The 24,848-nt window shown below is 38.3% G+C and overlaps 1 protein-coding gene across 2 annotated transcripts in view; it reads left to right on the top strand.

The window, feature by feature from the left end:
- Positions 1-2,393: 2,393 nt before the first annotated feature.
- DHX9 (DExH-box helicase 9) overlaps positions 2,394-24,848 on the top strand; it is a 40,294-nt gene continuing 17,839 nt past the window's right edge. Inside the window, exons 1-14 of one of the 2 annotated variants that reach the window (XM_037506324.1) lie at positions 2,394-2,523; positions 5,057-5,189; positions 5,931-6,071; positions 14,806-14,923; positions 15,901-16,013; positions 16,590-16,738; positions 18,984-19,030; positions 20,399-20,535; positions 20,836-20,925; positions 21,036-21,197; positions 21,332-21,409; positions 21,950-22,141; positions 22,873-23,014; positions 23,404-23,486. In XM_037506324.1, coding sequence (XP_037362221.1) covers positions 5,079-5,189; positions 5,931-6,071; positions 14,806-14,923; positions 15,901-16,013; positions 16,590-16,738; positions 18,984-19,030; positions 20,399-20,535; positions 20,836-20,925; positions 21,036-21,197; positions 21,332-21,409; positions 21,950-22,141; positions 22,873-23,014; positions 23,404-23,486 — 1,563 coding nt within the window. In that variant the 5' untranslated portion in view covers positions 2,394-2,523; positions 5,057-5,078. Of the gene's footprint in view, positions 2,524-5,056; positions 5,190-5,930; positions 6,072-14,805; positions 14,924-15,900; positions 16,014-16,589; positions 16,739-18,097; positions 18,193-18,983; positions 19,031-20,398; positions 20,536-20,835; positions 20,926-21,035; positions 21,198-21,331; positions 21,410-21,949; positions 22,142-22,872; positions 23,015-23,403; positions 23,487-24,848 lie in introns of those variants that run through there. The other variant, XM_037506325.2, reaches the window with a different exon arrangement.

Below are 24,848 nucleotides of genomic sequence, written 5' to 3'. Positions count from 1 at the left end.
GAGTCTCATTCTTGGAGAACAGTAAGCTCTGAGGTAAACAGTTGGCAAATGTCTCCTAACCACTACCTGAGCCTCTTCGAAGTGTGGCAAGCAATGGGCGCTTAGCAGTTGGGTACCACAAGAGGCAAGAAAAAAAAATGAAAAATGGTAACAACACCTGAAAGCAAGGATCCTATACCATTGTAACAGGGTGGTCCCCAGGAAAAGGAGAAGTTACAGGTTCCCTGCCTCACCCAAGGGAGGGTGAAGCTGAGCAGGGAGGAGAGGAAGCAGGTGAGGAGATTGAGGAAGGAAGGAAGTAGGGTGGAGAGCCAGGAGACTTGGAGGAGGCACATGGAGCAGAGAGACATGTGAAGAAACTGCGCTTGCCTTTTGGTCGTGGACTGGCTGACACAGATGTGGGTGAGACCTGTGGGGAGGTGACAATGGCAGCTTTTATCTTGATTTTGTTCTTTTCCTCCCAGACTGGTCTGCCTGTTTCTGATCCTTTTCTGTAAGTCCCCGTTGGAAGGTGCTTTAGACTTGTGGCAGCTTTCGGGCCTTGCTCTGGGCCAATCACTTTTGGGTGGACTTTTACCCACAGGGTGGGTGGGTAACTTTGGGTACTTGATTTAGAAACTACATTCTTTGTCTTTTCTGTATTGTTTACTAATTGTATTAAAGTTCCTTTCCTTTAAAGTCTTTATATGTTTTGTCTTGATGCAGTGGATGGCAGAACCTATTTAGAGAAGGCAGGTTTGGGGGTTCTGGGGTGTCCCTCTCTCTGCCCTGTAACACCTCCAAATCATTTTTATTTTAGAAGAACTGGGGTGTAGGCCAGAGGTGCGGGGGTGGTGGTGAGAGGATTCAGCAGAGCTATAGTAGGGAGGAGAACAGGCAGATTTACTAAATTACACTAAGGGGGGCAGCAGGCTACCTGGCCGGGGATCAAACTCAGGCCATAGTGGTGATAGTGCTGAGACTTAACCCCTAGGCCACCAGGGAGGCCCCAAATCATATACAGTGCTGTAAAACAATGTTACCTCAATTTAAAAAAATGAAAGAGATGAAAAAAAAGATGAAAATATCATGGGGTTGATAGTTGATTAGCCTGGATTCTCTGGAACAACCCCAACTTGAAATAGTTTCTAGAGTTTAAAAAAAAAGCGTAATTTACTACTATGATTCCTAAGGATACAAATTATTCTAAGGACTCTGAGTGTAACAGGGTGGTCCCCAGGAAAGGGGGAGGTTCCCTGCCCCACCCAAGGGAGGGTGGAGCTGAGCAGGAAGAGGAGAAGCTGCAGAAGAGACTGAGGAAGGAAGCAGGATGGAGCCAGGAGACCTGGAGGAGGCGCAGGGAGCCTAGAGACATGTAAAGAAACTGCGCTTGTCTTTTGGTCGTGGACTGGGTGACACAGATGTGGGTGAGACCTGTGGGGAGGTGACAATGGCAGCTTTTATCTTGATGTTGATTTTGCTCTTTTCCTTCCGGGCTTGTCCAGTTGTTTGTGACCCTTTTCTGTGGGTCCCCACTGGAAGATGCTTTAGACTTGTAGCAGGCTTTGGGGCCTTGTTCTGGGCCAATCCCATTTGGATGGACTTTTACCCACGAGGGGACGGGTAACTTTGGGTGCTTCATTTAGAAACTAGATTCTTTGCCTTACCTGTATTGTTTCCTAGTTTTATTAAAGTTCCTTTTCATTAAAGTCTCCTATGTTTTGTGTTGATGCGGCGGATGGCAGAACCCATTTAGAATAGGCAGGTTTGAGGGGTTTGGGCTGACCCTCTCCCTGTCCTATAACATGAGGATAAAAGGATATGCAATTACCAGAGTGGGAAGGGGGTATAATTTAAGCAAAAACAAACAAAAACAAAAACCTTGCAAGCTGTATTCATTATTAAACCGTGTTTTACTGGCATTTACCTTGTGCCAAGTACGGCAATCTATGATCTAGCCAGCAGGGTTCCTGCCTTCATTTAACTTATTTCTCCTGTGGGAGATGTTCGAGTTAGATAACGGAATCACTGCAGTAACAAATATTGAATACCTATTACGTGCCAGGAACTGCGCTAAGAACTGCCATTTCATATAATCATCTCAAAGACATTATGAAGTTAGCACCACAATTTCCGGTTCTGCTGAGGGCACCTCATCTCCCAGAGGTTCCTATGCAGAAGCTGAGAAACATTTGGGTGCATCCAAATACTTCGGGTCCTCCCAAAACTGTTGGAAAGTTAAGCAGTGCACTTGGAGAAGCCGTTACACAGGGAGCGGATAGGCCGGCGCCTCAGGTCTCCCAGGCGACGGGACGCCGAGAGCAGGGAGACGCGACTTCCGGCCCCGCCCGGAAGTGCGCCCCGTCCCGAACTCGCCTTGTGCGCAGGCGTAAGCGCGCTAGCCCCGCCCCCTGGCGCCGCCGGAGGAGCCATTTCGCCGCGTTGAGGCGTTTGTGGTGCGCTCGCCGGTTGTTGGCGTGGAAGGCCGGAGCGACGCGCGGTCGTACGAGGGCTGTGCTCTCTGGTGCCGGGAGGCCGAGGCCGGTAGGGAAAGGCGTTCTCGCGGCCCGTTGAGGCGGCCTGGGGCTCCGCGGCCGGGCTTTGTTGCGGAGCGCGGGCGGCGGCGGGTGGGGGAAGGGGCGCGTCGACCGCGGGGCCGGGGATTCGGGCTGTGAGCGCTGCTGGCGGCGCTGGCGCTGCCCCGGGCCTCATTGTGCCCCCAGTACTTCGTCTAGCAGCGTCCTTCTTGTTTCCGAGCTCCACTTCCCCCCTCACAGCTGAGTGAAAGGGGGTGAAGGTGGGGACCCCCCCCCCATGACGCCACACGGGCCTGGGGTCCTTGATTTTTTCGTTCATGCGCGTAACAGACGCTGCATCCCGCCCTGCAGGCACTGGGCAGAGCAGTGAGGGAGGTAGGCAGGTGCAGTCCCCGCCTTTCCTTCGTTGCAGTGGCTTGGAGCGACTGTATGAACACGGCTGCAGGTTTTGATGAAAAGATAAGAGGGATCAAAGCGTTCAGGGAGAGCTACTTTCGATAGGGTGGCAGGGAAGGGCATCCCGCTTGGGAGACCTTTGAGCTGATCCCTTCGTGTTCGTTGGCTCTAAGGGCAGCGATTGGAGAGAAACTGGAAGGCCATGTGCCTGGAGTGTGGCGCGAAGGGGCTAAAAGAAGAATGAATTGTAGGGTGGCCTGCATGGAAGCAGGGAAATCAGTTAGGAAGCTCCTGTAGTACCCAGGTGGGCAGTGTGGGGGCAGGGGAGATGCATTGCAGCGAATGGACCCAAGGCATGTTTTGGAGGCAGACTTGCCTGGTATCGGGAGTCAGACGCCTTGGCTTGGAATTCTGGATGCCCCCGTTAGGAGCTCTGCCTTCTGGGGCAAGTTGTTCTGGGTCTCAGTTTCCTCATCTGTAAAAAGGGGATGCTAATGCTTTTCTGTACAGCCAGCTGTGGCTTATATATACAGCTGTTGCAAGAATTAAGTAAAATAGTTTTAATAAACGATCCTCTAAGTCTGGCACATAGTAAAGCCTCTCCACAGCATAGCCTGGAGGATCTTGAGGGAGTGGCTGAGTAACTTGTCTCTAGTAGGGGCATTTAGGGAGATGGGAACACTGGGATTGTGTGGGGAGCAAATTTAAAATTGCTTTAATAATTCAAGATAGCATTCAAATGGATACGTGTTAGTGCTGCAGTTGGATGAACTTGACTTTGAAACTAAGAGAAAGGACTAAATTTTCCATATGTAATTTAGGTGTCCCTAACATATAGTTAATAATGAATATTCTAGAGTTAAGTGAGACTACCAAGGAAGGAAGGTATTTCATAGCATAGTCCTATTTCATAGTGTAGTCCTATTTCATATTACTCATTACCCTAAGGGCTTGTGTTTTGAATTATTCAGGGGTGGAATTGATAGATAGACATCTTCAGTTTTCCACAGCTTTCAGTTAATAGGATGTCTGCAGGGTTAGCCTGTGACTATAGAATAAACCTTAACAAATTTATGTTAGGGTCAATTTTGATACATTAAACTTAGGTGCTAACAAAATGCCCTAAACATGAAACAGAAAACAGGTTTAATGCCAGTAATGGAGTGTCTTTTCCCAGCAAACTAACTTTATATTTATAGCAAATTTTAGGTATTGAACATTAAAATAAATTACCATTTTCATTTCAAGTATTGAATAATGTGTTTGGGTTTATTAATATGTAAATAACCTACATATTTGCATATAGCTACTAGGAGACATTATCAGGATGTCCAGTAGAATAAACTATTGGATTTATGCATAAAAATGACTGACCATTTCTTAATATAGTAGTTTAGGTTTGAATTTAGATCTCCTCAGTGGGTGACTTGCAAAAATTACTTAAATTTTCTGTGTCTTATGTTTCTTCCTCTGTAAAAAGATCATAATAGTACTGTCACAAAATCTCTACCATAGTTGTAAGGATTAAATGAATTAAAACACATAAGATGCCTATTGTAGGGCCTCCCTGGTGGTGCAAGGGGTTAGTACGCAGCCTATGAAGCTATACGCAGGCTCTGCAGCACGAGTTCAATCCCCGGCCAGGAAGCTACCCACATGGAACAACAGACCTTGCCTGCCTCGCCCTCTGCTCCCCTCAGCAGTGTATTTCAGTCAGTCTGCCTATTCTGTTCCCCACTCTGTCTCTGGTGAATCCTCTGGCCTGTACCCCAGTTCTTGTATGCATAAATAAATAAATATAAAAAAAAAGATGCCTTATTGTAAGAAGTAGGACATTACTTATACTATTTTTTAAGAAAAGATAAAAGTAACATGCACTGTCCCAGAATATCCACTGGCTATTTCTTTCCAGTCTTGAGTTATGCATATGTGTGTGTGTATGTATATGTGTGTATATATATGTGTATGTATATGTAACTTTTTATGTAGTCAAATTGTTCACTTTTATATCCTGCTTTTTCTTGTAACAAATCATAGACTTTCCAATTATGTCACTAAAATATCTTCATTTCAGTAAATTCTAGTTACTGGTTATTTCCAGTGATTATTGTAAGTAATGCTGTCTATAAATTTTGTTTTCTCAGGTCTGAAGAAAATACTTGAATCATGGGTGACGTTAAAAATTTTCTGTATGCCTGGTGTGGCAAAAGGAAGATGACCCCAACCTATGAAATTAGGGCAGTGGGGAACAAAAACAGGCAGAAATTCATCTGTGAGGTACTAAAGAATACAGTTTACATATCTGTGTTTATAAGGCTTGTTTTGATGTTAAAAGAAATAATGTCTTCTGTTTGGAAATGTTAGTATGTTGCAGGTTGGTGAATTTTTATGGTTAACCTGCCTGCTATTCTACTATAAATCATTTTCAAATGAGCATTACCTGAAATTACATAAAACAATTTGTGGGGTATATATGCGTGTTGATTCTCAGCAATCAGCATCTGAAATTTCTATGTATAACTGCATCATTTTTCTATGATGTATTGTTACTTTAATAAAATAAATACTAAAGCAGACTAATAGGTATTATTTTAATTAGAACATGTATTTTCCTCAGCTTCCATAGTACCCTAAGTACAGATTAGGTATAGTTGGTTCTACAGTTTTCTAACTCCTGTTGAATGTAGAACAATTCTTAATTGCTTCAATCAAAGTGCTTACTAAAAATGGAGAGTGTGTTCTTGGATATTAAAATTGGATTTTAATGTAGAACATTTTGTTGTAACAGAAGAGAGTATTTCAGCCACAATATTTTTGGATTAGCTTATCACACTGTAGAACACAATTCAAACTGTAGACAGCCCATGAATTCTTTTACATGTTATTTTCGTTGTGTTTAAAGAGTATATCTCTAATAGCTAATTGTTATCCCTTAATGGAGTATTGATTTATGAATTTTTTTAAATCCCAGAATCACCCAGGTTAATCTTGTAATTTTTTTCCCCCTGACTCTTAAAGGTTCGAGTAGAAGGATATAATTACACTGGTATGGGCAATTCCACTAATAAAAAAGATGCACAGAGCAATGCTGCCAGAGATTTTGTTAACTATTTGGTTCGAATAAATGAAGTAAAGAGTGAAGAAGTCCCGGCTGTTGGGGTAAGTACTTAAAATCAAGCACTTGCCATGTATAAGGTTATGCTAATGGGCCTCCCTAGTGGTGCAGTGCCGCGGACCAACGCAGCGGTAGACTTGCAGGACTGTCTCAGGATTGAGAAACTGTGAGGATGCTCAAGGAATCGGCGCATAAATGACAGACAGACACACAAATGACAAACAGACACACTTCAAGAGTGAAGATCTGAATGTAATTTGCTCAAAATCATCATACACTTTTATACCATTTCCAACAATAGATGATTTCATACAATTTAATTCTTTCTCAGCATAAAATACTTTGTAAGGCATAAGACATCTACTTTGTTATTCATGTTCATGTGATCGCCGTTCCATGACATGGCACAGTAAACAATCTCCAGGTACTGAATCTACACAATCATTTTAGCTTACACCGAACAGCATTCTTTAAGCTAGCTTTTCTTGATTCGTATCCCAAAACCACAATGATCAAAAACATTGATATTTACCTACTGGCACCTTCTACTTTTAGTGATCACGAGCAATATATTTTCTACGTAAGCATTTTGATTTTTATGGTGTTGTCTCATGTGAGAAGTATTATGATTATTATAAAACTACTATTGCCACACACTATTTTCTTTATCATGCATTTCCTGAAACTGATTGTACACATATAAAGAAAAAGCAAAGTAAGTGAAAAAGTAGTATGATTATAGACAGGTTGCTAGGTTGCTACTTATTCTGAAACAATGGCTATCTGATTAATGGTTATAATTCCATCAGGCTTGTTTGCAGGTGACGCTCTTAGCAGCCTTGTTTTCATCAAAGGAGGGGTTAATTACTGCGGGCTTGTTGCCTAAATTAGGTTTATAGGCATGTGTGCCTTGTTTGATCTGAACGCCAAAGTTTATCATGATGAAGCCCCTCGGGGACTGCGCCTGTCTTAGGTCATCAGGAGTCACAGACATGAGGCTGGCCAGTGCCTTCTTTAGTCTGCCCCCGATCTTACCCGTCATTGACTGTCCAGTCCAGCGCGCAGGGGAAGGGGTTCTTACTCACTCTGATGTGTCTGAGTGAAAGCCTCCCTCTTTCCAGTAAGTTCACTGGCGTTCAGCGGCAGAGGCTGCCGCAGTGCAGGGGCTAAAGACACAGCTGTCAAGCTATTACCAACCACTGCAGCACAAGTTAGATCCTCGGCCTGCCAGGGAGCAACCCTCATGGTGCTGCAGACCTCTCCTTTCTTGCCTGCTGCTCCCCTCAACAGTGTATTTCAGTAGATCTGTCTGTTCTGCTCCCCACTCTTGGGTGAATCCTTTTGGGGATTCCTCTGTAAAAAGATCATAATAGTACTCACCTCTACTCTACACCCCAGTTCTTGTATGCATAAATAAATAAATCTGTAAAGAAAAAAAAGCAAGGTTATGCTAAGTTAATGTGGAGATCCAAGGTGAACATTTTTCAATTTGATTTTAAAATTTATTAATGTGTTCCTTAATGAATCTTGGCATCTGATTTTCTCAGAGCACTGGAGTAAGTTCCTGAGGAGCTGGATTTCATTCTAATCATGTAACTGACTTTTATGAGACCATTAATCTGTATGCTTTAAGGTTTTCTATATTTCATTTGTTTGTGAACTGATTTTTCAGAATCTAATGTGTACTCTCTAATTCCAAGAATAACATTCAAAAGGAATATAAAAATCAGTAATATTTAAAGAAACAAGATTTGCATCTATTGATTCTTCCTTCTATATAGTAGAGAGAAAATAGGTTTTTGTACAGTGGAATCATTGTTTTTGATAGCCTTATTTTTATTACACAAGAATGCCACCAAGACTTCTTTCTACTACTGCTTTTAGGAAACTTTCTTATTTCATTAAAAACATGAAAATTTCATAAAACTCAAAAAAGGATTGCTAGTATTGTAAAAGATTCATGTTATTGCTTAAATAAATTCCTTGGGTACATTTAAAGATTTAATAAAACCTTTAGGAATTGTATCCATACCAATTATAACAATTCATTAACACAAAATTTTTTGTATTGTGACTTTTATAAGTGTAAAAATACATGTTTTATATTCATAAACTGCTCTGACCCAGAAGCCAGGGAACTTACTTTCTAGTATATTATACCATTAGGTAATTATTTGATTTTTGATTACATTGGTTTGCCCACCTGTACAGTGAAGGAATTGGACATGATCTTAACAATTCTTTCTGGGTATAAAAAGAATCTTACAAATAAAGTTTCAATTTTTTTAAAACATTGATACTTAATGCACATTTTAAGACCTTTTCTGTCTTTTATTCACTTCCACAATTGCTTTGTAGTGTGTCCACTGACAGCAAATTCAGTAACTGTCTTTCGAAAGTGAAAGTGAAAATATTTTTATTTTACCTTCATTCTTGAAAAATATATTCACTGAATAAAGAATTCTGGGGTGCCAGTTTTCTACCATCAGTTTAAATGTTTCATTGTCATCTTACATTGTTAACTAATGAGAAGTCAACTGTAAATTTACCTTATGCACACACTCACTGTGTCGTTTTCTTCAGTTACTTTTTTTCTTTATCTCTGGTTATCAGCAGTTTGACTTTGGTGTAACTAAATAACAGCTTTTTGTACTTATCCTGGTTAGAGTTTGCTGATATTTCATTTCTGAATTCATAAATTTATGTCTTTCACCAAATTTGGGAGATTTGGCTATTCTCATTTTTCTTCTCCTTTAGAATTCATAGGTTAACATGCATGCTAAACCTTACATATTATCACAAAAATCCCTCAGACTCTTTTTTTGCCTCTTTTCCAACTTACTGTTCTTTAGATTGTACTTTTTGCAATTCATACTTCTAATCATTTTCTTTCTTATAAGCATGTGTTCATAATTTGAATGTGAATTTCTTTTATGTCATTGAAATTAATTATAATAGCCGCTTTAAAAACTAATTGTAACACCTGTGTCATCTGGGGTTGGGTTCTGTTTTTATTTTCTCTTGAGATTGGATCACCATCTCCTCTTTGTCAGTAGCATTATATCTTAGACATTATGTATGTTGCAGAGCTTTTATAATAATGTCATTCCTCCAGAAAGTATTGTTGTTATTTGGTTTTCAAGCAGTTAAACTGAGAGGTACTCTAAGACCCTCCCGCCAAACTTGCATGCTCTGAGTTCTAGCTGCCACATAAAGACAAAACATACTTAATATGTAAGATCATCCATAGAATTTTAAAAGAACTAGTGTGCATAGCATAGAGAGAGAAGAGAAAGGGTAATAGTTTCTCAGTGAAACACCCAAAGTTACACATCCCCTTATGGGCAAATGCCCAGCCAAACAGGGTTGGCCCAAAGCAGGGCCCGAAACCTCACCACAAGTCTTTAAGTCACTTCTGACAGAGAACCATAGGAAAGAGGCAAAAGGTGCCAGGCAAGTCTGTGAGGAGAAGAGCAAAACCAAAGTGCAAATGAAGATAAAGGCTGCCATTTTCGCTCTCCCCACAGATCTCTCACCTACGTCTCTTCCAAGTGTCCACTTCCATGTTCCCCAAGTCCTTGGTGTAAGCCCAAGGCTGAGAAGCAAATGTTCCACATTTCTCTTCCACACCTTTTCTCTTACCAGTCCTCCCCATTCCTTTCTCCCTTCCCCTCTCAGCTCAGCTCAACCCTCCTTGGGTGGGGCAGGGAACCAGGAACCTCCCTTTGTATGGAGATTACACTAATTTACCATTTGACTCAAATTATAAACCTTATCTTTTAAGTAACTGCTCAGATCTCACTTCAGTTTTCTGGTCCTGAGAGTCCATCTTGTCTACATATAATTCAAGAATTTTGACTTGAGTTCATACACAGTATTTGTGGTTGCTCCTTTCCTTTCGAGGATCTCTCTTCACTTACATTGATTCTTCAGACCAGAAGGCCCAGGCTTTCTACTGCAGTTTTAACTGCCTCAGGTGATTTTCCTTCAGTCTAAAAGTCTTAATTAACCCTCCTTATTCCTTGCTTCCTCATTTCAGGTTCCTTCTTGAATTTTTCAACTTGGTTTACTTTTTAGTACCTGTATGTAGTTGTGGAAATTTTGTACTTTTTCCCCTTAGACCTTTTATTGTTAATCTGTAGGAGTTTCCTCTAGTAGCAGCTTACTGGACTACACCAGAAGGGATACACTTTTGTCTTTTCTTATTAGATACCCATTTGTCTATTATTAGCATTTTAACCTACTCAGATCTTTCCCATTGAATGCTGTATGCATTTTCTACTTTCTCCCTCACTTCCTCTTCCAGCTGCTCTGACCTTGCAGGTCTCCAAGTATGCCAGCAGATATCTGACTCAAGACTTTTGAACTTAATTTTTTCACTTCCAAAGTGTTGTTGATGAGGCTCTATTAATTGACTTTTGTTTCTTTAATTTTTTCTCTTTTTTTTTTTTTTTTTACAATTACAGATGGAAGTGACTAGCCTACCTTTAAGTAGGTACTTTTGTTATAATAGTCTGTAGTAGAGATCTTGAAAATAAGATTCTGCCTCAAAGGATATATGCTTAATGTGAGTTTGCAGGTTATTACCATTTTCTCTCTCCAAAGGAATTGTATTGTGCGTTTCCACTAGTAGTGCTTCTCAGTGAATTAATTTTAGAGATGCTGGGTTCAGAGTGAGGTCCTTGGATTACCTCTGGGAAAAGTTTCACCAGAGCTCCCCTTTTAGCGGCACCAGTGAGTTTCCCAGGCGAGTTTCTCCATGTGACAGAGGCATTAGTTGTATCCAAGAGGGCAGGTTTATTACAAAAGTGAGAGAAGAATAAAGGATACTTGCATAGACACAAAGGGCAGAAAGAGCTGCCCCTGAAAGAGACAGGGTTGTTAAAAGAGACACCAGCATAGTCACAGGTGGGCAGCCTGGGGAGGAGAGCAGCCTCTTCTGCTTTGCATGGCCACAGGTCACAGGCGGGCAGAAGGACTGCTGCCCTGTGCCAGTGCAGAGATTGCACTGATAGAATCGTCTCTTTGGGAGTGATACCGGAATTGTCAGGCCTAGTCTCCCAGCCAGGAATGGAGCCCAGGCTGCTGGGGCAATGTTGAGCCCCAGCCACTAGACCCCCACGGGCTGGTGTCTCACGAAGCCGCAGCAGGAACTTCGCAGACTCTCAGGCAAGCAAGCGAGAAGAGGCAGGTTTGTTTATAGAAAGAAAAAGTTTATTGAGGAGAAAAAAGAGCAGAAATAAAGTGGGACTCCCAGGCCAGGAAGCCAAAGTGGAGTTGTGTCTCAGGGAATATATACCTTCTTTCCCTCATTATTCTAAAGCTCCACCAGTCTCTTTGTGATTGGTTAGTTCTCGGCTGTCTCACTTAATTTGCTACTGAGTAGGGTATCTTCACATTCCTTATCTAACAGCTTTCTCTTTCCCATTTGTTACATCTTTATCTTTATGGCCCAGTCCTCTGGATGAGCATCCCTGCATTGAAGTTAAACAGCTGCCCTTTTAAGTTGTCCATAAATTAAACCACTCTCCATTTCTCCAGTCTCTGCCTCCCTTTACCACCTGAAGGAAACCAGGACCAGCGTTAACAATGTTGTCCTTGGTCCTGGGATGTTTGTTTTTCCTAGTGGAATTGGTTACATTCCCTTGGTTGTCCTAATCTCTGAAGCCTCCCTAAATTCTTCAGCGGTCCCCTCCTGGACTGTCCTTAAAACTGCCTAATTCCTAGCTTGCCCTGTGTCTCAGGAGGGGCTCACTCCTTTGTGGAGTAGTTTGTTTGCTGTTGATTTTGAATAACTGTAGAATTTGAAAGGGACTAGAGATTCTACAGTGGCTCTCAATCTCCATATCCTCTCCTCAGGTCTGTGCTGTGACACTAACTGCAAGTGGACACTGTCATTGGGTCTGCACCTTGGTGCCTAATGATTTTTAGTACGTATAGCTGGTTTAATGACTATGTTGATCACTTCTACCCTCACCTCCAGCTCCCAGCATTGTGTGATCTAGGTGTCTGGTCTGGTCTTGTGGAACCTTTCCAACTTTTCTGCTCTTGTCCTCCATAAATACCACTTACGGAAAGGTAATCCCATGGCATGCACTGCTAGCCAATTGTTGTTTTACTGTCTCTGAGACTGTTCCTTAATTTTGTTTTTCATCTTCCCCTGGATGGAGGGTGGAGGGTAAGAGTAGAAAATTTGGAAAGGAGGCATCACAAAACAGAAACTGGCACCGTGAGAACAGAACCAGGAGGTAGGGGTAGAAATGATTAACATAGTCATTAAACAAACTGTAGAAAAGTAAGGTATCCTGAGGGGCAAACCAAGGTGCAGACCAGGTAGGGATATGGAGATTGAGGGCCATTGTAAGAAAAAAATCACAGGTCCTTTTAAAAATTGACCTAATCAAACCAAATATAGAAAAAATCCTTAGGCACCAACCCTAGAAATAATTTAACAGCAGTTAACAATCCCACAAAGGGATGAGCTCGCCCCAAAGAGAAGACTCTTATCAATGCACTTTATATACTGGCAAGAGGCAGCAGCCCTCCTGCCTGCCTGTGACTATGTAGGTGCTCCTTGTGGCCAACCTCCCTTTGCAAAGCATCAGAGGCCCCTATCTTCCCAAGACTGGCTGCCTGTGACTGTGCAGGCGTCTCTTTTAGAAAACCCGTCCCTTTCAAGGGCAGCGCTTTCTGTCCACTGTGTCTGTGCAAGCGTCCTTTTACATCCCTTCCCTGTTTATAATAAGCCTGTCCTTTTGAGTATAACAAAACGTCTCTGCCTCGTGGGAAAACTTTCCTGGGGAAACACAGTGTGCCGCTGAAAGGGGAACTTTGATGAAACTTTTCTTGTGTCGTTTGTACTTGTATATATATTTTTTTTGTAATGAATGCATCAGTTCTTCATTTTCGCTTAGACTAAATCATGATCTTTTGCTATTACTTGAGGACCCACTAGCTTTGTATCACAGCTGAGGCACTTTGAGCTTAGAAAACGCTCAGTCTTGAAAAGGGGCTACTGTTAAATCTGTCCCTCTCTTTATTTTCCTCATTCGGAAACAAATCTGCCCCCTACCCTGTAGGAAGCTATCTGTATCTTCTCAGGTTAGTTGCTCTTCAGACGTCTTTACAAAGATATTTAGACAGGACTTGGAAAATGCAATATCCATAGAGAATTGTCTCAGTAGGTACAAGACTTAATGAAATGTGGTGTCTTACCATGTTTCTGGATGAGAGGTTGCAATATTAGAAGCTGTCAGTCGATTTTTTGTAAGTCAGTTTGTTACAAGACAAGGAGGGTCCACCCCAGGACCCCCAGACCCTCCTGTTCTAAATAGATTGTCATCAACTGCATCAAAAAAAATCATACTCTTGTGCATAAGACCTTCAATGGAATGGAACTTTAATACAATTAGTGTGCAGTACAGAAAGGGGAAGAATATAGTTTCCAAATCAAGCACCCAGAGTTATCCATCCTTTCCTGGATAAATGTCCAGCCAAAGAGGGTTGACCCAAAGCAGGACCACTGAGGCCTGAAAGCCTGCCACAAGTCTAAGGCACATTCCGGTGGGACCCATAAAAATGATCAGAAACAGCCAGACAAGTCTAAGAGGAAAAGAGCAAAATTAAAATCAAGATCAGGGAGGCCCCAGAAACTAGTTTTGACTACAGAAACAAATTATTTGCAACTTGTATGACAAAGTGTGACTAGCACTAAAGTATTAAATATCAATTAGAACAATGACTGTCCACATAGACTAATGGACAAAGGAAGTATAAATTAAAATTATGTTATAAAATGCATAGTAGTATAACTGTTGCTGTAATTCCCAGAATTGGAAAAGATGTGGGGAAATAGATTCTTGTTTAGTGTTGGCATGAGTACAGATGTCAGCAACTTTGTGTAGCGGAATATGGTACTTTCTGAAATGTCGGTGCCTTTTAACCCAGGAATTTCACATTCATGAATTTTTCCTGAAAGTCATAAACCAAAGTAGAAAGGGATTATAGAAAAGTTATATAATTTAAGAATAGCTTTAATATAAATGTCCATCAATATAGTATTGCCTTAAAATGTGCTTATCATGTAGATTAGTATTTAAAGAAATAGATATACATAAAATATTTTGTATTTGTCTTAAAACTTGACATTCCTTCTCTCTACAAATTTCTTATGTCAGATACTCTCTTGACTCCTTACTTATTATAAATGTCACCCTATGAGTAAGTGGAGTTTTCCCTGTTTGCTTTATTTTAGTGATGATCTCTCATAGTGCCTGCCTTTCTTCTCTGCTTAATTGTTCTCTGGCATTATTATTGTCTAATTGCATAAGAATACAGAATTAGAATCTAGCTTTCAGGTTATAGCATGGTAAGTATAGAACAGACATGATTTCTTCATTGTTTTATCCTGAGTATCCAGAATAATGTCTGTAATGTAGAACGTTCCTGATACTTCTTGAATGTTGAATATGTTTATAAAGATTGTAAATGGAGAAAATAAAAAAAAATACAGCATAAATTAATTCCTTATTGTAGGAAAATTAAGTTTCTGTACATATTATATATATATATATATATAAAATCTCCAGATGGAAAATTTTTACTGCTCTTATTTTCTGACTGAAATGAGAACTTAATAGTTGTATAATTACTGAAAACAAAGATGTCAATATTATGGTGAGGAAGTATGACACATGGTCTTCTTTTAAGTGCAAAAGAATTTACCAGTCCCTGTGAAAGCATAATTTACTGACACTGCCTTGACTTTTTCTCTGGTAGGTAGCGCCCCCTCCACCCACACTTACTGATTCATCTGAGAGCACAGCAAATACTGCTGGTAGTGGTTTACCAACAACCATGGGCGGACCTCTTCCTCCGCATCTGGCTCTTCAAGCAGGTAAGGGAGTTGAATGTGTACATGTGACTAAGAATAATGTATATTCAGTCTTTCATGATCATCATCTCTCACCTGCATAGAAAGAAATAATCGCAGTAAACACTTACTTTGGGAAACAATCTCAGGCCTTCATAAATTGACAAATAGCATTAATCATTTAATTTCTCTTGTAAGCAGTGATAGAGTTTAACTCCTCACTGTCATTAACTTTTGCTAATTTTGGTATCTAGAAGATTTTGCACAGGCTAAAATATTTCATTAAAGGGCCTTATTAATTGTCACTTAAATATATTATAAAATTGTTGGTTTACATTATGGATCCAAGCCACTGCTGAATTCTATATATTACCAAAACTTTCATTGATCTGTTCACTGAGTTAAGAGTAGATAACTCGGATATTGGTCACATTACTTAAGTCTTAGATTCAGTGTCTATGAAATGAAAATAATAGTAGTTTCCACTTTATTAGAGTGTTGTGAGTAGGTTTTTAAAAAGCATGTAATAAACTTAGAGTTAATAATTAGTCAGTATTATTTTTAGTTACAAGATTCGTCACTTTCTTAAATCTTTTCAACTTATTTCCATCATCAACACTAGCAGTTAGCTTTTTTTCCCAGTGTCAGTCATATTTAGCAAAGAAACTGTTTTATTCATTTAGTCAGTTCTTGCACATATAACAACTTAAAAAATAAAACTGCATTGGTAATGTGTACTAGATTGTTAACCATTTATCGTTAAGAGTGAAGTAGCTTCTGCCTTCACACCAACCTTGGAATTTGCAATTTAAACCTATACTGCAACTATATAAACTCTTTTCAACTAAATAACGGCAATTTCAACTCCTTTCCAAATCACTTCAACCTTGGATTTCTAATTATGGAGTTCCAAAATCTAAATTAGTAGTTATCTTTCAAATATTTAGGATTTTCTGACATTTTGATTCATCAAGAGAACAATCATTTTCTTTCTTTAATAGAAAATAATTCTGGAATTGGAGCTTCTGGCTATGGTGTTTCTGGGCCCGTCTGGGATCGAGGAGCCAACTTGAAGGATTATTACTCAAGAAAGGAAGAACAGGAAGTACAAGCGGTAAGGCTATCCTGTGTTATATCTCTGGCAGTGTGATTTAGGACTTAGTTCAAATGAAGGTTTAAGATGAAGGTTTTAGTAATTTGGTGAGTCTTTTTAGTGACTGAGAGTACTTATTCACATGACACTCTACCTACTAAATCTAGTCACCAGAATCGCCTATGAAATAAAGCAGTATTTTTCCTGGTGGTAATAATAAAAGGTCTCATCTGCTTTATAGGAAATACAGTTACTTCAGGAGAACTAACTGCATAAGTAGTTACAGTAAAAATGTTTTGATGTGAGACAGCATTTTTTCTATTTGATATATTTAAACACTAAAACTGGCACAAAAATTTCTTAAAGCTTTCTTAGGAAAGCTTAAATAAATTTGCTAATAGGTTGTTTATCCATTAGGATCATCAAATGCAGAAAAACATTCTGACTTAATTTCAATGAGGACTAGATATTATTAAAAATAGCTTTTGCATTATAAAGAATGGTACAAAGTAGGTACTGGTATAAATTTTTATATCTTAAATACACACAGTTTAACTAAAATTAGTGTAGCTAATTTTAATATCATTGATTCAACAGACTCTAGAATCAGAAGAAGTGGATTTAAATGCTGGACTTCATGGAAATTGGACTTTGGAAAATGCTAAGGCTCGTCTGAATCAGTTTTTCCAAAAAGAAAAGATTCAGGGAGAATATAAATACACCCAAGTGGGTCCTGATCACAACAGGTTTGCTTGTTTCACTCTTTGACTTCTCTAGTAAGTTGGGGTGGTTTTGTATATTCATTGTTCTGTTTTTGTCTTACTCCATTTGTGGGCTAGCAGAAAATTGTGAAATGAAGGTAAAATGATCTTTCACAATGAAAGTTGTCATTGATTTATAATGTGCAGCTTACTATAGTTTCACTTACTGGCAGTGATGTTAACTGTATAGGAAGTTCTCCCAAAATTTATTTGGGAAGTTCTCCCAAGGTCTTGTTTGAATGTGAGAGACAGGAGTCAAAGCTACAGAATGGTGGTTTGTCCATACTAGATTTAAAGCCCAAGCAGAGGTGGTGAGTGTATTCACTGTGCTTTTGTGAGAGGCATTCATAATTATTTCTGTAGTAGGTCAAGTTAGACAGTTTGCTTCAGAGTATCAGAGGTAGATGGCATGGTAGCTAGATACAAGTTTACCTTCAGCTTTGAAACTGCCAGCTCTCAGGAGACCTGGAGTTTCAAGAGTTTCTTAAAAAGCTGAAGGACAGCCTTAGTCTTTGTATGTGAGTTAAATTAGCCTACTTTTTTTCTGTTAAATTTATGAAACTGATTGTAAAGTGAGATGGTTGTAATGGTGACAGTATGTTTCTCAGCCTGCTTGCTATTCTTCCCGAGAGCGTTCCGGGGTGTAGTAATTATTACTCCCAGGAAGGCTCATATGGATTAGACCCTTCTGGGGGCACTATATTTTTGTTGAAAGGGAGGGGAGGTTATAGTGGAAGCTTTCTGGATGATTTGATTTGCTGTCCTTCCATAAAATAAATTACTCAAAATACAGTAAAATATTTTCCTTAAAAATCAAAATGTTCTCCTTGGATGCATCTAGCAATCCTAACATAATTATTATTAAAATCAAATTTTCGCAAAGTAGTGTTCAGAGCATGGTCCCCCTCTTCCCAATATTTTGTTCAATCCTGAATTCTTAAATGCTGAATCCTGATGTTAGATATATTTAAACCCTCAGGTTGTAAAGATAATTTATCAGTGATTTTTTTTTCTTGAATATTTTGTTTTTCTGAACCAAGAATGTTAGACAACATTAAGCGTGCCTGACTCTTGTTATCGTAAACATTTCTTGATATCAGTATTGATATACAAAAAATTGAAGAATTCAGGATGTTGTGATGAGTTGGGGGAGCTCGGACAGCATGTCCTTTATTAAAGACATAACAGACAGCAACACCAGAGGTCTGTGTTCATACACACATGTGCTGCTGCTTAGGCTGAACTAAGCAATCACATGGGAAATGATTGTAAACTGATTTCTGGTGTTGCTGTTCCCCCTAGGTGGAGGAGAATAAGATTGAGTGCTGACTTTAAGCCTGGCTGAGAAACATACTGGCATCGGTGTCATTAATGAAAGGGTGGATGTTGTTCCCCTGAAAGCCAGTGGCCTTTGACCCCTGAAGCCTCTGTGCCTGAAGGTCAGTTCGCAAGAGTTATAGGAAGGAGTCTAGTATTTATTTTCTCCTTAAGACTCATCTAACCTTTATTCAAAGCACAAAGTAAAGATTAGAATGTACCTGAGCAGTGGAAGGATCAGAAAGTAGTTTACAAAGGGCAGTTTTCCCCTTGTTACACACTAAGTTCATTCGGTGGAATCTGCTAGTAATTTTAGCTATAATGTTCAAAATATTTGTATCCCAGGACCTGATTATAAATAAGCTAAATTTTTTATTATCAAGGATTGCTTCCAAACACAGGCAGATACCAGGAGCTTAGATGCATAGTGTTTGTATGTCCATGTGTATGTGTGCATGCTAGCATATATTTAGCTTAGCTGAGTTTATCCACGTGAAATCATTTGTGGGTGACCAATGCAAAGGAATCTTAAGATAATCACAACTATAACTTAAAGAGTTTGGTCCTATTTTATATCTTTGCCCCAACTTAAGTGGAAAATTCTTTCATTGAATGTAATTTAGTGATTCATACTTCAACTTTTAAAACAGAAGTAAATATAGAATGTAAAACCCTAACAATTTCTTCTCATGAACAGTTGGCTTATCAACTTTGAATATAGCTGTGTTGTGCCATGTTGTGTATTTGAGGTTTATGTAATTTATTTCTTCTGGAATTAACAGAGATAAATGTTTGTAATGATCTTTTGCTGTGATATGCCTAAGCAGTTGGAAAGTCTACCTGATTTGGGATTTCTAGATTTAGTCATTCCTAATAGTGAAATTTTTAACCTCATTTGCATATGTTGTTACAGGAGCTTTATTGCAGAAATGACCATTTATATCAAGCAGCTTGGCCGAAGTAAGTGTTACTGCTTCCCTGGTAACTGAGTATTATATAGTGGAGTAATATTCACACTGAGTATTGAACCACAAATATGTAGCCTTTATTAATTGAAAGAGTATGTGATAATAGTCTCTAAAGTATTTTAGAGTATTAGTAATTATGTAAATTGAAGGTCCACTTTGCTTGTGGGGAAAAAAAGATCATTGTAGTGCAATATATCGAAGAGTAAGCTATAATAGGCTACTGAGGAGTCTACCAGTGTCAAAGAACTTAAAAATACTTTTTATCTTTCTACATAAAAATGATTGGTGATATTTAGATATTTAGAAAGGAGTAAATCAGGTGATAGGATTAGATGCATAAAGGTGGATGGGTAGCATTTGGGAGTCATGGAATGAAGAAGAAATAGTGAACTGGTTACCCTGAGGAAACATTTAGGGAATAGATTAGGATTGTTATTCTTAAAGGAAATAACACAGGTATAACGCCTATGTTCCTTTTTTTTTTTTTTTTTTACATAATTTAAGCAGGTGGTATATTATGCTTGAAAGATAAGGAGAAAGTCTCTTAATAGAATCTAATGAATGGCTTTTGAATGAGTCTTTAGGAGATGATGTTGAATTTTTATCCTAGACATTTAAAAATAAGGATTTTTAGTGGATTGACTGTTAAGGGGAAAGGATTAAAGCTGTAGAACTTCTGTGAGATCATTGATCTGAGCATCAGAATTAAGTCGGCTATTTTAAACTGTGCCCCTTCCTTTCTTTTTGTCATCTCTCCTAAAACTGAGTAATATTGGAAGAAAGGAGGCTTTCCGTAGCATTTTCTTAAGGACATGAGTGACTGCTAGCTTCAATTTAATGCCAGGATTCCCGAACTGTGGCCCTCTAGCCAAATACAGCCTGCTTCTGGTTTTATAAAAAAAAAATTCGGTATTTTTTCTGTAACCACTCATTTACCATAGGAAATAGCAAACTTCTGTAAAGGACCAGATATATCTATCACACATTATTTTGGTCTTATTTTTATGTCCTTTACAAACATAAAAACTGTGCTCTTTGATCCTTTTGCTTTTCAGAGGTTAAACTACGTTTTCTTCCCCTATTTTAAATGCCAAATGATATTAATTGTAAATTTGCTGAAATAGGATATTACCTTTAAAATGATTTGTATATGTCTTAGTATCAGTGTAAAGTTAAGATGGTTGGCATTTAGTTGATAAGTTGTTGTGGAATTGCTTTTGGTTAGCAATTAAGAGCGAGAAAGTATGTAGAGCCCATGGCAGTCAGTATTTTAGGGTGACTTTTGTCCCAAAGTCCCTAGTTGTTTGTTTCTTTATTCAGATGATTTATTCTTTTTGGTAATCCAAACATTGAATTGTAGGAATTTTTGCACGTGAACATGGATCCAATAAAAAATTGGCAGCACAGTCCTGTGCCCTGTCACTTGTCAGACAGCTCTACCATCTTGGAGTGATTGAACCTTACTCTGGACTTACAAAGAAGAAAGAAGGAGAGACAGTGAGTCTTCAGACTTCATAATCCAGAGGGATATTGTAGGATTCAGTTTAGTTTTGATTTAGTTTTAACTTAAATTTATACTTCTAGGAATCTTATCTGTGTCTGGTGTGATGGCTGTGTTCATGGTGGGCACTGAATAAGTCATCGTTAAAGTAATTCTTTCACGAGAGAGAACTGACTTGTTACTGGCTTTATGAATATCGTAGACTTGGTGTTGCCTCCATATTCTTAGCCCTGATACAGTAGATTTGAATAGGGCTCTCAATGTTACTGTTTTTCATGGTCATACTTTTTCTCTAGGTGGAGCCTTACAAAGTTAACCTCGCTCAAGATTTAGAGCATCAGCTGCAAAACATCGTTCAGGAGCTAAATCTTGAGATTGTGGCCCCAGTAAGCATACAGCTATTTAATTTACCTTTCTATCAAAACTTTCTATTCAGACAAGCAAATGGTATTGGTTTTGTTGTTGTTTTGTTTGTTTGTTTGTTTTTTAATAATAGCCTGATGACCCTTCCATGCCCGTTACACTCAACCTTGGCAAATTAGCTCACTTTGAACCATCTCAGCGACAAAACCAAATGGGTGTGGTTCCTTGGTCACCTCCACAATCCAATTGGAATCCTTGGACTAGTAGCAACATTGATGAGGGGCCCCTGGCTTATGTGAGTACACCATTGTTTTTAGATCAAAATCTTGTTTTACTTTTAAATACATTGGATTAGGAATTCCATAAAAAGTGGCATCTCTTTGAAGCTGAGTTTTATGTGCTTCTATTTGACTAGTTCTCATTTTACAGGCTACTCCAGAACAAATAAGCATGGACCTCAAGAATGAATTAATATACCAGCTGGAGCAGGATCACGATTTGCAAGCAGTAAGTCTGAAATATTTAGACATAGGTGCACAGGGCTTCAGAATTTCCTAGGTATGGGCAGAACAGTGAATAAAGTTTGCTTTTTCTAGGAAGGTAGATCAAAGATACATCCATCCCAAACTGCTAATCCTAGTTACCTTTGAGGGTAGTTTAGAGTAAAGGGCCTGGAATTCTTAATGTAAGTAAGTAGAGTAATAACTCGTCTTTATAGTGTTTTTAAAAGAGTGTTAAAATATTAGAAGACATGAATATATGTGAGATATATTTAGGGAGAAACAGGAAACTAGAGATATGGAGAAAACCACTAAGTTTTTCAGAAATTTAGTGAAAAGAGCCAGTCCTATTGAGATATGTATGCTTTATGAAAAAGTAAATTTTGAGTACTAAGTTTCTAAGGAAAGGAATTAAGTTTTTATAGAAATGACACATTTCTCCATATATTTCATATTCATGGCACATTTTATAATGGTAGATTATGGCAATTACTCCTAATGTATATATTGGTAGACATTGTACTAAGTTATAACTTTTCTAATACAGATCTTACAGGAGAGAGAGTTACTACCTGTGAAGAATTTTGAAAGTGAAATCCTGGAAGCAATTAGTCAAAACTCAGTTGTCATTATCCGAGGTGCAACTGGATGTGGTAAAACCACACAGGTTCCTCAGTTTATTCTAGATGAGTTTATCCAGAATGACCGAGCAGCAAATTGTAATATTGTAGTAACTCAGGTAAGTGCAAGCGAACTTAATAAGGTGTCTGGGTTGGACAGAATTTGAGAGGTGAAATACCCAGAGGCCAGACTATGTCTAAATCTCTGACCAACTCCTCTTTGTAGCCACACAAGGATCTGAAAGAGGCAGAATCCTTAAACATGAAAACTGAAAAACATTAATAGAACTGGCGTTTCCTCCACTGAAGCTAAACCATGGAGGGAATTCTTTTTGTCTTGGCTACAGGAGGTCTTTGGACCTAGAATCAGACAAAGCAGAGTCCTTTCTCTTTGAATCTACATTGAATCTTGATAATCTCTAATCACCTTACTATTCAGTAAAAATACAGTCTGAACTAGGGTAGTCAAGCTAGCAAAACACATAATGGCTGATTTTTATTGAATAGTTCTTTCTTAATACCCATATATCTCAGTTAAGTGATCTTCTAAACATGTGCCTTGACTGTGGCAGGCAGTTATGAAAACAAGCTCCTTACCTATATTTTGCTCACTACCCTACTGAAAAATCATTCTGAATATCATTAAAAGTTTGGACCATTGGTGAAGAAATTTATTTTCAGTGTCTCCCATATACATTCAAGTAGTAATTCCAAAAGATATCTTTGTTGTTTGTTTAATCACTGGACTGGCAGTGGAACAGATTTGCTAAAATAATTTAATAAATCTAATAAGTGAGTATAATGGTAATTCTGTAGCTTTTACATCAACATTTCTTTTATCTTGTCTCAGCCCAGGAGAATCAGTGCTGTTTCTGTGGCAGAGCGGGTTGCTTATGAGCGAGGAGAGGAACCTGGGAAAAGCTGTGGCTATAGTGTTCGATTTGAGTCTATACTTCCCCGCCCTCATGCCAGTATAATGTTTTGTACTGTAGGTCAGTATTGGTTTTTATTTGGTTTTTATTTGGGGTTTATATTGTGTTGCTTAAGAAGAACTTGGTCATAGCACAGAATAGCTAGAAATAATCAAGGAGCCAGTCTCAGAATTGTTTTAATAGAACTTTAGGCGATTGGAATGTAAAATGCCTGCTAGTTGTAGCTTAGAGATAATGAAATAAGCTTAAGTTACTAGAGGTACCTCTTTTAATACTCTTTTCATTGAACCAATTGCATTGTCACCTTTTTAATAATTAAATATACAAGTATTTCCAAAACAGATGCAGAAGCATAGTTGTCTAGATATTTGTTTCTTTGCACTTTATTATACCTCCCATTTTAATCAACTTAGAAACACATATCTAGTTGTTCTGATTTTCTTTTCAAGGTGTGCTCCTAAGAAAATTAGAAGCAGGCATTCGAGGAATCAGTCATGTAATTGTAGACGAAATACACGAAAGAGACATTAATGTAAGTAACTTGAGGGTGACAGTAAGGTACTAATGCTAATATTCTTAATAAACAAGAATAACTTTTTCCACAGCTTATACCTTCTATCAAAAACCATGAACCATCTTTTTTTAGCAAAACCATTCAACTTTTTTCCCCTTTTGTTAAACTCACAGAATACTAAAAGACCTTGTAAAGCAGGTATAATTGCATTGATCAATAAAGAACTAGCACAGTTCAGCCGTGGAAGTAATGATTTATGATAATGAACAGCTTGATAGAATTTTAATACTTTTAATTTTTTTGAATTGGAAGTTTGATAAATTTTATTTTTAATATAATTGAATACAGTTTCAGTTTGGATGTTTGCGGCTTTATCTTTTCAAATGTAAATGATAATTACTATCATGCCCAAATTAGGAAACTAGAATTTATTTCACACCCTTCCCTCTTTTGATCTTGGTTAAACTTGCATAGAATTATTATTTAATTGTAAAATTTGAAGACTGATACCTAAAAGTAATGATTTGTTTTCATGCTACTATCTTACATACCCAAGTAAAAGTGTTACTATATAGACAGTATGTCATTTGACTGTTACCAAGCTGCTGTTACTCAAAACTGAAGACCCTCTTCTTTTGAAAATAATTTTATGGTGGTTATTACTCATCTTTACTTTTAGCAAACTTTGACCTCTGTGATAGAGCTGAAGAAAAAAAGTTTGAGTGTTTTATCAGATGATTTTTAAATCAGGATAAAATTTTGTTATTTTTGTCTTTCGCAGTCTCTTAAAGACTCTTTGATGTTCTCCTCCTAGTTAACTTTATCAACATTAAAGTGTTTCAGTCTTGTCTTTACTTGCATGATACTGTACAATGTTCTGAGTATAAATTATTCCAAGTTTTACTTATACCATGAATCATCATTATTTTTCTTTTAAAATCTTCCTTGAAAGATTGTCAAGTCTTTAGACTAACCATCTGGAATGGTAGACAAAATGGAAAAATGCCTTTCCAGAAACTTTTTATGTTCTTTTTCTGATGAAGCATATCTAAATGTCATTTTATGTGGGAAACAGAGAAACTCTTTACAGACCAATTACTGTAGAGATGGGAGAGTAGGAAAATTTAACTGTAACTGAATAAAAGGTTAATGTGCAAAAGTCATGTATAAGAAAACAACTGGAGGACAACTGAAAAAAATATAACCATTACAGTGGCTAGACTGTCAAGAACTTAAGAGTTAAGTCCAAGAAAAAGACACACAGAACCTCTATAGAAAAAAGTAGCACTTTATCACAAAATATTTTTTTAAAAAGAGCAGTTCATGTTCGTGGCTAGGAGGGCTTATTATGTAGATCACAATTTTCCCCAAGTTGATCCA

Source organism: Talpa occidentalis, unplaced genomic scaffold (assembly GCF_014898055.3).
Source record: "Talpa occidentalis isolate TD23 unplaced genomic scaffold, MPIMG_talOcc4v2.1 talOcc4.12, whole genome shotgun sequence".
In the NCBI taxonomy this organism is placed as follows: domain Eukaryota; kingdom Metazoa; phylum Chordata; class Mammalia; order Eulipotyphla; family Talpidae; genus Talpa; species Talpa occidentalis.
This window is presented reverse-complemented; position numbering and strand designations above follow the sequence as displayed.